Raw genomic sequence first — 12,774 nt, 5'->3', positions numbered from 1 at the left:
CTTGGATTCTCTATTCGAATCTGTGATTTGATAACGATCAACTGTCGATTTTTACACTTTTGCTTCTTTTTGTGTTCTTCACGACTAAGAGACTGTTATTTATTTTTTAATTTTTAAATAAATACATATATGTTGCGAATGATTAAAGATAATTGGTGCTTACATATAAATATTATAATTAGCTTCAATGAAAAATTAATAAAAATTTGAGAAAAAAAAGATTTGTGAACTGTTGTCTACTTCAGAGTATAATATCGTCATTTTAGTTAAGCAGATGAGATGAAGTCGACATTTTTGAAAACCAAAAGTTAAACTTGACATTCCACTAAAACACAAAGTATATATCTGTTTCCTTATATCATACACCATTTTCCAGACAAGCGTTGTTGTCCGTTGCCCACATAGAACGGGCACTGAAACGGAACAGAGAATGCATTCGCACTGCCACCTACGTCCTACCATCTTCAAGTTGATTTTCACTACAAATAAAAAGTGTTGCTACTATAGTTCCTTCTGTTTTTTTTATGATTAAATGTACGAAACGCTCCTTGTGTTGTTTCTTTACCTTTAAGTAGCTATATACCAATCACTCCTGTTTTTGATTCGACACAACTTTTTTCCTTTACTCTACAGTCTAAAATACAAACTTTACACGACTTGTTCTAATAGAATCCTAAGTAAATACTGGCTAAGCCATCAAACCACTCACTTGACAACCACCTACAAAAATTGGAGCACATTGGCGAATGAGTTTACAGCACCACTAAAAACAATTTCTTTTCCTTTCCTTGTTTAGTTTCCTTATCAAAATTAATTTATAGTCGCCAATAAGAGACTATGATTCCTCATCCCCCACAGGATGATCGGAGAGCGTTCCCTCGGAGGATAGCTCCTCGAGATTGGGCCCCGAGGATGGATTGGGGCGAGTGTCAAGGGCTTCCGGAGATGGATCTGCGGGTGGCGCCACGAGCTCGAGGACATCGGGGGAAGGGGTCAGAGGCGGAGGCGGAGGTGGAGGTGGCATGTTGAGGTCGTCGTCCCTCAATTTGCGTTTGCGTTTCCTCTTGAGAGAGAGAGAGAGAGTGCGCAGCCTGGGATCCTGTGGGAGAGGAGGAGGAGGGGGGGGTATCAAAAAGGGCGGGAAGGTGGGGTTGTCACGGCCGTACAACACACGCACCGACCGAGCGATCGCTGAAACTGCCGGAGGCAGCTCTGTTGCCGCCACCTCATTCTCCTTCTTTGCTGTCACAGCTTCGCGCAGCCAATGGGGAAGCTTGTCTGATTCTCCACTGCTACTTCCCAAGTTGGCTGTCGACTCTCTCAGAAGTTTCAGCGACCGATCCAGAAGACTCGGCAGCTTCCCATACTGCTTCTGCTTCTGCTCCTCTTCCCTCCGCTGCTTCATTTCGTGCTCAATCGCACCCGAGCAAGTGGCACCCTGAGAATTCAGCAAAAACGGCTTCTCTATCTGTGCATTCGATGATGTTCCAGGCCTATCACAATCATTTGCTCTATATTTCTCATGAAGCCAAGTTGGGGGTGGAGGATAAGGATCAGCAGATGTATAGGGTGCTTCAAAATGTGGGAAACCAAGTTTCATGTCTGTGAGGTGGGATTGGAACTTGGGCGGCGTCACGAATCTACTCCCTTGCAGTGCCCTTGCCATCATCCCATCTGATATCCCTGCAAACATTGGGGATTTCCCAGACTTCGTTGACTTGCTTGATTTTGGTGCAGAAAAACTCAACCCGTCCATGATTTTTACTTGTTCTTCCTCCCATCTGGCTGACAAATCTTCTGAAGATTTATACTTGGAGAACTTTAACCTCGGGTCTCTCAGCATTGCCTCCCAATTACCCCTTCCATGCCGACGAACACCAATCCACAAGAAATCAAGCTCGTCTTCTGACCACCCGTTTGGTTTTAATTTCTTCTTCATTGAGCTGCTTGGGCCGGAACCAGTCCTCATCATTATGTTCTCCAGTACCTTCCGATGGTTTTCAGGGAATGAAGAAAACAGATTTGGCATATGTCCCAAACCCAATGTTGGCGCCACCGTCTCTCTCTCTTGCTGATTATATCTCGGCACTTCTTCTGATAGAAATTTCATATTTGGCATCAACGGCATTGTAGGAAGATCTTCTTGAAACAAGCTATTTGCAGTTTCCTCTCTGCTGCCCAGACTCAAGCTAGGTAAAAAGTCGAGATATGAAGCTGTCCTGCTCTTAGATGGAAGTTGGAACCTCGGCAATAGTTTCTCATCAAACGGCATCGGCATTTTTTCCTGAAAATAAAGAAAGAAGTAATTAGAACAATTAGAACTATTTCTTTGGATGGTTTGGTTAGTAATATTGCAGGGTTAAGTGCCAGTGCCACAGTAGAAAACTTAAAACATATAAAGGCAAAGAGTACCAGGTTACGACAACCATCTTGAATGCCACTCTTAAGATGCTGCTGAGAAACATTATCCGAGAATTTTATTCTATTTGCAATTCTATCAGCATTGACCTCTGTGTCGGTAAAAGTGGCAGAGTGAGGAGGCAGGCTGAAGGGAAAGTCTGGCCCAAGTCCTGTCCGAACCTGCCTGCCATTAGACCGAGAAGAGGCTTTCTTATGAGATGAATCCGGCTGCTGATTGGCATTGGGAGCACAAAGTCCGAGAACAGGCAACAAGTTATTTGGGAACTGCGTGTTCATATGGTTATGTTGGTGGCTAGGAAGGAACATGTCTGCAGAAGGATAATCAAGAGGGCTGCCCTTTGATAATACTACCCTCCCAAGCCTCAACGGCGACCCATCCTTCCTCTTCGGCTCATCAAAGTTTTTATCCTCCAAGTCAATTATCAATGGCTTCTCGGCTTGATCGCCGCCATTGCCTGGTGGGATTTGAGGGGCTGACTCAAGAGCCAATCTTTCAGTAGGAGCAGATTCCTCAACTGCATTTCTCCAAGAAAGTCGTTCTTTCTGTCTAGCACGAAGCTTACCACTGAGAAAAAAAACAAAACAGGATCAATAGTAAGAATCATAAAGTGTTTTCTTGTCATAATTACTGGGCTGTTCAGCAAGCTAACAATCTGACTTGACACATACTATTTTTCTTTCAGTGCTCGCCCAGCAGCTGTATATTCATGCTGAGGCTCGGGCTCTGGTTCTCGTTCTGCATTGCTTCCACTCTGCAGTAAAAGAACAATCGAGTTAAAAAAGGATAAACGGGCATCACGGATCATCACCAACAAAGCAAAAATAAAAATAAAATGAGATGAAAGAGGATGACCTCGCTCAGCATTTCAGCAGGGTGTGGAGCGTAAGCCTCCCTATATGAAATGGCTTTCCTTTGGCGCTTCCCACGACCAAGAACTGCTTCCTCCTCACTTTGATATTTCTGCCACCTTGTAATCCAAGTCCAACAAATATGTAAAATGCGTACTACCGCCATAAACTTAGAAACAATACCCACTTTTGACTACTATTTCAAAAAATTAGAAAATTATCCACTTCAATGTGTGAAAGTTTAAATTACTTGGTGAGTATTTTCAAATGGACCCCAGTATGTTACAAAATTTTCCCAATATACTGAATTTTTTAAATACTACGCATAAGTTTAGAAGTCCCCTTTTTTCCGGGGTTTTAGCTTTGTTTTGTTTTGGGTTCTTTGTACTCTTTTCCGCCCTTGCCGTGGTTCTTAATATAGTCCCGTTCTTTCTTTTAAAAGTTTAGAAGTCCTCTCAAAGTCAACACTATGCATAGCATACTTTCCCTAAAGAGTACATATCTAGGCTCTTATCAAACATCTAGTCAATTCCTAATGCAATCAAATTCAAAAACTTGCTGCAATTGAAAGTTGTGCATGCGCAATCAAGTTAGACTTCAGGATCTAACCTTGTAAATTCAATATCAATTATAAGAAGAAAAAACACAAGAAATCTTAACTACCTCACGCGCAATAGTCTGTCCCACTCATTTTCTTCAGTGACAGTAGTAGCATTATCCTCTTTTTTATCAGAACCTTGGGCAGATATCTCATCAGCAATAGCAGGAGATTCAGCTCCTTGCTCCAGAGGCGATTCATCATTCCACTCAAGCGCCTGATATAGACGTATGGGAGAAGTTAAAACGGAACAAAGTACAAATTAGCCACGTCTTTCTTCATTGTAAGAAAAGAGTTTAGAAACAAATGTATTTTATGGATGATACCAATATTATTTTTAGGAAACAAATGTATTTTATCCATGAAGAAAAGAGTCATGAAAAAGAAAAAAAAAAAAAAAAAAGAAAAAAAAAAAAGAGAGAAGAAGTAGTATGAGTTAGGACTGAATCCACCACCTTAACTGAACCAAGCATATCGGTTTCGATGTCAGCTTCGGCAATATCAACTGATGCGGACTGTAGAATTGAGCGATCGAGTAACTTCAAAATCGCATTATCATCCCACAAAACCCTGCTGCTGCCATCTGTACATTTATCCTGATACACATCCCCCAACCCGCCAACCCTTTTCCTGTGCTTGTGTTCAATATCCACCACTGCCTCTTCTTTGTTACTATTAGTCTCACAGCTATCTTTTCCATCAGTGCTCGGAGAATCATTAAAAAGTTCTTCCGTGCCCCATTTTAAGATGTCTTCCACTTCTTTTTGGGATCCAGACTTATTAACAAAAAGTTGGTCAAGCATAAGTTTCTTCTTTGCAAGCTGCAATATGCGTTCTTCAACACTTGCACGTACTACAAGCCGGTACACAAGAAGTCTTTTTGACTGCCCAATCCGATGTGCTCGATTCATTGCTTGGATATCGGCATGAGGGTTAAAATCAGAATCATATATGATAACCGTGTCAGCAGTTGCCAAGTTTATTCCGAGACCACACGAGCGAGTTGATAATAGAAAAACAAACCGACTTTTATCCTGATTGAAACGTGAAATTGCAGTTTGACGATCAGCCACACAGACAGAACCATCCACTCTCTCAAATGTTTTAGGTCCAAATTCGACATTCAAGTAATCCTCAAGAATGTCCAGCAGTTTAGTCATCTGGGAAAAGATGAGCACTCTGTGACCTTCTTTATGTAAAATCTTTAGCATAGAATGCAAGAGGGTTAACTTAGCGGAGGCCTTTATTCGCATTTCGTGAAGGAATTCTGCCGAACCGGAATCCGGTTCTGTGCCTGGTATAAGATAAGGATGATTGCAGACTTTTCTTAGTTGCATCACAATGTTAAGCATAGATTGCTGCGGAACCCCTTTCCCAATATTTCGCAAAACATGGTAATTCTTGGTCAGCATTGCCCGATAGTATTCAGCCTGGATGGACGAGAGCTCAACAGGAACCATTCTTTCGGTCTTCGGGGGTATATTCTGCATGGCATCTTTTTTAAGCCTGCGGAGCATATGTGGAGCAACGAGCTTCTTCAATTCTTCCACTTTCTCCGTGGTTGTCAAATCATTGAAGTTCTCCTCAAATGAAGACAGGGAAGGGAACGACGATGGCTGCAAGAAATTGAGCAAGTTGTACATCTCACCGATATTGTTCTGCAGAGGAGTGCCAGTCAAAAGCACGCGGTGCTGGAATGAGAACGAATTGAGTAGACTAAAAAGCTTACTTCCCGAATTCTTGAGGCGATGCCCTTCATCAACTATAAGAACTTCCCAAGCAACTCCACGTAGATGCGACGAGTCAGCAAGGATCATCTCATACGTGGTCAAAAGTACATTAAATTTATACCCAGCTGTTCTGCTGTTCGAGTTCTTCAAAGCGCTAGCGTGCCATTCATATTGACGAATCATGGCTCTTGCTTTTGCACAACCATGATAATCAACGACATTCAATTCCGGAGCCCATAATGCAAACTCGGCAAGCCAGTTCGGCATTGTAGACAAAGGAACCAAGACGAGACAAGGCAGAGAAGCTTTGAACTCTGAGTAGAGCGAAGAGAGGAAAGCACAAGCAGACACTGTCTTCCCGAGACCCATCTCATCAGCTAGAATCACATTCTTAGATTTACACCAGCACTTGCGCAGCCAATTCAGAGCTTCAAGTTGATGGGGAAACAGAGAACCCCCTTTCAGCTCCGTCGGCTGCTCTGTAAGAGTAGTGACCTCATTTTGTTGACGCTCAACCTTCCCCTTTGGCAGTTTCTCTCTCTCTAACGTTTGACGCTCAAATTGATGAAACAAATCAATCAGATGCGAAGATCTCTTCAGAACAGGCTCCTCCAAACTTTCCCAGGTGCACTCATCATACGGAAGTCCGGTCCATTTTACGAACGCTTTGTCACTGCCACCGGATGAGAGAAGAGCAATTATCTTCTGTGGTTGCTTCCATCTCTCCTCGCATATGTTTATAACCGACGTTCCGTATTTCCCCTTGTAGTTTTCAAGTTTTCTTTTAGCCAAGACTTTCAGCTGGGACTCAGAAATCCAAGAATTATGGATATTAGATTTTCCAACCCATTTAACTAAAAACTCATACATAACATCCTCTCCATCAACATTTGCAGGTTTAGCCAAAGTGGGCTGGAGAATTATTCTGCCACTGCCATTGCAGCTTCCCATTTCTACATCAACAGCGTTTTGGTCTTTACTTTCATCGGAGACGCTTTGTGGAGCATCCCCATTTTCACAAATTTCCAGTTTAGGAATCGTACTCTCATCTATGGCCAGTTTTTCAATTGCTTCTTCATTCTTCTCGGCATTCGCAGCAAATTCATCATGAACTTTTGAGGAAGCTGTAGCGGATTCATTACTCTTACAACCTATCTTCGATAAATCGACTCCACTACGTCTATTACCTTCTTTAGTAATAGATCTTTTGTACACGAGCATTTTCTCCGATCTAGTATCATCCTTTGTGCTTTCATCCATATTGACACCCTCTATTCTGTTTACAGTACCTTCTGGAAGAATTTCTGATGCTCCCATGTCTAACTCATGGTCAGAGATGGGATTCTCGGGCCCTTTGTTTTGGTTTTCAGCCTCCAGCAAATCGTCAGACTGATGTTCAACAGCCAGCGGAGGTAAATGATGCAAAGAGTCATTGTTATGACATTGGATTCGACATCCCAGAATCCGATCAACCTGTGATGTTGTTATGCAGTAGAAACATAATATCTGTAAGCACTAATCGTCCCCAAGGCAGTGTTATTTTTTAAGGGAAAATCACTGTTATTCATTATGATTACCTGCAGAAGTTCATGTGTATCACGTTCGTTCATTGGAGCTTCAACTGCTTGACTTCCTGCTTTATCAACATCACTCAGTTGGTCTTTCGCATTGTCAGCAAGATTCTGTACAATACAAATGAGTGAGAGGGCATTTATCTATATTGCAGTTGAGCTATGATATCATATACTCTTTAGTGATAATAAGGGTTATAGAAAGAGAAGGCAGATTTATTCTGGTATGTCTACACTAATGCACTCACCGGCTGATCAATCATCTAATCAAAGTAATTCCTAAACAGGTAAGAAATACAACACCAATTAGATATTCAAAACAAGAATGTTATGCCAAGGCCCAAGTAAAATTGTGTTTGTTGATCGGCAGATCTTGATGTACCACCAGTATTACGAAGTCTAAATCTAAAAGAAAAATTCCAATGCAATCCACTTAATAGCATTATATGATATTAGAAACTGATTTGTACCTTGTCTTTACCCTGGATAGCAGAATTTTTAATTCTTATAGTTTCCTTGGATGAAGACAATAAGACCCGAGAGTTAACTGACTTTTGCTTTCTTCGTGATTTACTGGTGGCGGGACTTGCAGTGTTTGCTCCAGAACGATGCTGCTTAGGTACACTGATGATACTTTTCCCTTTTCCAGTCCTGAGCTTCTTTTGATTTTTATCACTCTTAGCTTTATGTTTCCTTTTCTTAGATGCCTCATCTGTGGCGCTTATCGCAAGGACAATGGGATTTTCTTCGGGTAAATTGTCACCAGGCACACTGGGCTTTGTATCAGGAGAAGAATCTTCATCCACAGGCGCAGCTTCAGAATCCGCCTTTGACGGCGAGCTTGGCCTATCATCTTCAGAATTTGTTGAGAGCGTTTCCGACATTTTTTCATCCTCATCCTGCACTGATGATGATAGAATACCCTCCGACGCAGCATCACCGACTCCATAGGATGCTGCTTTCAACTTGGTGAACTTTACTAACATGGATTCTCCTTGCATTACAGATCTTTTATTAGCAACAATGGTATTACCAAATATCTGCGATATATTATCTGTTTCAGACAACTTGATTCCGCTTCTAGATTTGGTAGAAACCACCTTTGTCCTTGCTCGCTTCGAAATCGTATCTATATTACTAGCAGGCTCGCCCCGCTGACAGCTTGGACATTTCCACTTCCCGTTTGGGGTACGCTATCATTAAAAAGGGCAATAAAATATTTAATAGGGTTAAAATGGAAACTCAGTACATTAAGAATATTTTTTGTAACGGAATATAGCAACTGCCAATAAATAGAATTACTTTTTTTTATAACCGTGGGCTTCGGGTTAGACCCGACTAAAAACCACGTCGCCCTGGAATTATCAACCGAGAGACTACTTCAGTCGCCCCAGTTGTTGCGACTAGGGGAAATTGAACCGGGGCTTGACAAGGTCCCACGAACCGCCCTTACCACTAGACCAGCCCCTTGGGGTTAATAGAATTATTATTATAAAACTAATAATTATAACAATAATATATTTAAAAGAATAAGAATAATCCTAACAAAATATCTTTAGAGGTGGATCGAGACATTGAAGGCACTAGACCAACCCTTTGGGGTTAACAGAGTTACTATTATAGAACTAATAATTTAAAAAAAAAAAAAGACGGGTCTTTATATAAAAAAAGGGCAAAACCGTAACAAGATTACAAAGCATGTCAACGAGAAAGGCTAAAGGATGGAGCAAACGCTGAAACTGCCAAGCCACCCCGCAACCCAAAAGCCAAACCCGAAAACGGAAACACCGAAAAGAGGAATATCATAAAACTAATAATAAAAACAATAATATTTTTTAGAAGAATAATAATAATAACTAAATATACCTTTAGAGGTGGATCAAGACATTGAAGGTGGTACGTGCGAGGACAGCCATCGCAACATAACAAGTTGCCACCAATGTCACATACCATACACTCGAAGTAATGCTGAGCAATAAAAATAAAACGTTAAAAAGGAAGTACTTGGTTATTCTTAATCACAGAGTGGACAGAGGTCATAATGAATGATAACTTACATTGCAGCTGACTCAAACTAATTGTGGAAAGATTTTACAAGTTAAATGCATAATCATGTTCGAGCACTCAATAAATTTTAGTTTTGCAGTTTACAAATGAACCAACGTGTTAGTAACGGAAGAACAAAGTTTAGCAAATATGAAAAATTGCATTTTTTTCCAAAAAAAAAACGACAGAGCACGGATCAGACGGCATTTTATCATCTTTAAGAATTATTTATTTAAAAAAACTCTTTCGTATGAAATATAAATAAAATAACGGAAGCTTGTTAAAATGAAAAGGAAAAACGACAAAAGAAAAAACCAAAAGAAGGCGAAAGTAAGAGAAGAAACTGACTCCGTCGTTGCCTTTTTTCTTGAATGAGTTAAATTGAGTGGAAGTGGAAGTGGTGGCAGCGAGATGTGGAGGCTTTCTACGCTTGCGCTTCATAACCCAATTTCTGTTAATCATTTTATTCTCTTTCATCACTCCCTTCTTACTCTCACACAAATCATCACAAACAATACAATGATATGCTACGCCTGCACGTAAAACTCATGATGACACGAGACTCTGAACATATTCCATTAATGAAGTGATTCGGTAAGCGCATTCAGTGACTAACCTATCTTTCATATCACAAATTAACACATTCTAGCGAGGGTGGATGGATTCCAGAGAAACTTATATGTGAGTGTAAAGAGTATTGAGAACCCTAGTTCGTTACATTCCCAAATAAGAAATTGGGAGGTTCATGCAATGTGAGGCTAGGTCACCAAATTCGGAAATTCTATGATTCCATCTAAACATGCAATGCGAAGGCCTTGACTCGCGAATTGCACATCACGAAATGAAAGGCTTGAAAGAGTGAATAATCGGAAAAGCGAAAATGGGTATCGGAGAAGAGAAATCGCGTACCTGAGAGTCAGACAAGAAGATGGTGGGCAATCAGAGATCAAGGATTCTGCAAAGTAAATTACAGAGAAGGGGAGATAAAGAGAGAACGAGGGTTTCAAGACTGGCGTGCGCTAGGGCATCATGGAAGCGAATGTAAGCTTGGTGGGAGAAGAGAGAGAAAGTGCGAGAGATAGTACGAGAAAGAAAGGGACACACAACTCAACGCAACTCAGCACAATTGAATAATATTTACATATATATATAGAGAGAGATTTTCTTTTTTCTTTTTCTTTTCAAATCAAGGCTGATTAATATGATATTCAATTTTTTTTAACGAATATGATATTCATTTGTGTAAGCATATATTTGTAGGGGAGAGAGAGAGTGTGTGAGTGTAATACGGATTCGGGGGTGTGACATGGCAAAGAGATTTTTTATTTTTATTTTTTTTTGCTCGAAAGACAGAACGAGAGTTGGTGAAGTCGTTGAAGCCCCCATCATCCAATTCTCTCCCTCCACGCGCCCTTCATTTTTTTTTTTGGAAAAATAACACATTTATATCTTGTGTTTTAGTGAAATGTCGAGTTTAACCTTCGGTTTTCAAAAATATCGAGTTCATACCCTCTATTTAACTAAAATGACGAAATTATACCCTGAAATGAATAACAGCGTCACAAATCTCTCTTTCATTGATATTAACTCTTATATAAGAAAAACCGAATCAAATCTAAATCAGTACTCTAACTTCCAAATTCTTAATTTTGAAATAAAAATAACCTTAAATTGAAATTAAATAATAAAACTCATACCTCCTAAGAAATGATTTCATTCCGTGTTCGAATTGTAACTCTAAATCCTGGATCCTCTGTTCGAATATGCGATTTTGATTACTATCAACTATCGATATTTACCATTTTGCCTCTTTCTATGTTCTTCACGATTAAGAGACTGTTGTTTATTTTTAGTTTTTAAATAAATTACATATATGGCGCGAATGAATAAAGATAATTGATGTTTATATATAAATATTATAGTCAATGAAAAGTCAATAAAAAATAATATTCGTGACATTGTTGTTTATTTCAGGGTATAATTTCGTCATTTTAGTTAAACATATGGTATAATTTCAAAATTTTATTACAACTAATCATTGTATTTACTCTTTCTTAAGATTTTAGCTCAAGTTTCATTTTATTAAATAAATAATACATCAATTTGCAGTAAATTAAATTAACTAAATAATTCTTCTTTGTTTAGTTAATTTAACTTACTGCGAGCTAATGAATTATTTTTTTAATAAAATAAAACATGGACTATTTTTAAAAAAGAGAATAAACGATTGAGATATTGACTTAATTGCTCATTTTATATCATCATCAATTGTTTGTAAACAAATAATCATGTTTTATACAATAATGGCTTGTTTATTTTCTTATTATGACAATGTTATTAAACCCTTGATTTGTATGATATTTAACGCGATACTTGTTGCAAGGAACACGATTTCCGGCGGAAGGATCGTTTTCTCCACAAGTTTGATGACTCCGCGACCCAACGCCTATAGAGACGCGAACCTTGGAATAATGATGACGCCACAAGCGATGGTGAAAGCTTGTTTGATAAGTCGGAGATTGAATGACGCCACGATCGGATGCAAAAGACCGATTGATAAGTTCGATAAAAATTCATATAGAACTCAAGAGAAGACTCTCATTTTTTTTATCAAAATCTGGATTTTTTTCTCATTAAAATGAAGAAGTATTTAAAAGCATGAAACAACCATTCATGGTATGAAAACCAAAAGTCACACATTAATAACCACTAACAACCATTAAATACAATCAGAATTAAAAACCATTTAAAACCATTAAAATAATTCAAACACACAATAATAGTAACCTTTCAGTTTCAAGCCATTAAAAACCACTAAATGGAGCTGAAATAATGATGGTAACATAATAGTCACTCCCTTTTGGAATCTGATTAAGGCAATAACGTTTTTGCTTCAAAATATCCTCTCCATTGATAAGGTAATCATTTTGACTCCAAAGGTAGAACCGACCGGGAACTGGATGAGAACCGGCGAACCGGAGAGGACCGGAAGGGTAGAGACCCAAACCGTTTTTATTCCTAGAAACTGGTGGGAACCTGGTCGAACCGGACCGGATTCCTTTGGACCGGATTAAGTTGAATAAAAGCGTAATTTGGTTTAATTTTCGGAAAAAGCCTAGCTTCCCGATCTTCATTTTGATGAAACCCTAGGCTCACGGCTTTCATTTCTCTAAGAGCACATCGGCTCAGTTTCTCAGTTTCTTTTCACATTCGTCATGCTACATGTCGGATTTCGATCGTCGCAAACACAATTTGTCAACTTTCCGAGGTACCCGCCAGATAAGTCACTCGGAATTGGGGGTTTTTTTCTTCTTAATTTTGTGTTTTAATTGATGAATATGATGATGAATTGATGATGAATATGTTGATTTGAGATGAAGATGATGATGAATCAATGATTATGATGATGAATATGTTGATTTGAAATGAATATGATGACGAATTGATGATTATGATGATGAAGTATGGTGTCCGAGTCGGCATGAAAGTATTGCAAGCCCGTCGAAGGACGGCCGAATGCAAGCAAATACGAATTTTGCTGGTACATCATAGGCGGTGG

General features: G+C 39.4%; 1 protein-coding gene across 4 annotated transcripts; it reads right to left on the bottom strand.

The window, feature by feature from the left end:
* Window positions 1-493: 493 nt before the first annotated feature.
* CHR4 (chromatin remodeling 4) lies at window positions 494-10,358 on the bottom strand. 4 transcript variants are annotated; one of them, XM_089626851.1, is made up of 11 exons: window positions 10,125-10,358; window positions 9,564-9,748; window positions 9,036-9,137; window positions 7,640-8,362; window positions 7,176-7,280; window positions 4,324-7,071; window positions 3,934-4,085; window positions 3,275-3,389; window positions 3,091-3,173; window positions 2,413-2,986; window positions 494-2,284 (listed from the first exon to the last, which is right to left on the bottom strand). In XM_089626851.1, exons 2-11 carry the CDS (start codon window positions 9,690-9,692, stop codon window positions 836-838), a joined length of 6,180 nt encoding a protein of 2,059 aa, XP_089482977.1. In that variant the 5' UTR covers window positions 9,693-9,748; window positions 10,125-10,358; the 3' UTR covers window positions 494-835. The 4 variants fall into 4 exon arrangements, with proteins under 4 accessions (XP_089482977.1, XP_089482978.1, XP_089482979.1 ...); XM_089626852.1 differs by having other exon boundaries at window positions 9,564-9,666; XM_089626853.1 differs by lacking the exon at window positions 9,564-9,748.
* Window positions 10,359-12,774: the final 2,416 nt, after the last annotated feature.

Source organism: Urtica dioica, chromosome 9 (assembly GCF_054948205.1).
Source record: "Urtica dioica subsp. dioica isolate 48M chromosome 9, U.dioica_male_clone48M_v1_H2, whole genome shotgun sequence".
NCBI lineage: Eukaryota > Viridiplantae > Streptophyta > Magnoliopsida > Rosales > Urticaceae > Urtica > Urtica dioica.
The sequence above is the reverse complement of the archived record's forward strand: the minus strand, read 5'-3'. Positions and strand labels throughout refer to the sequence as shown.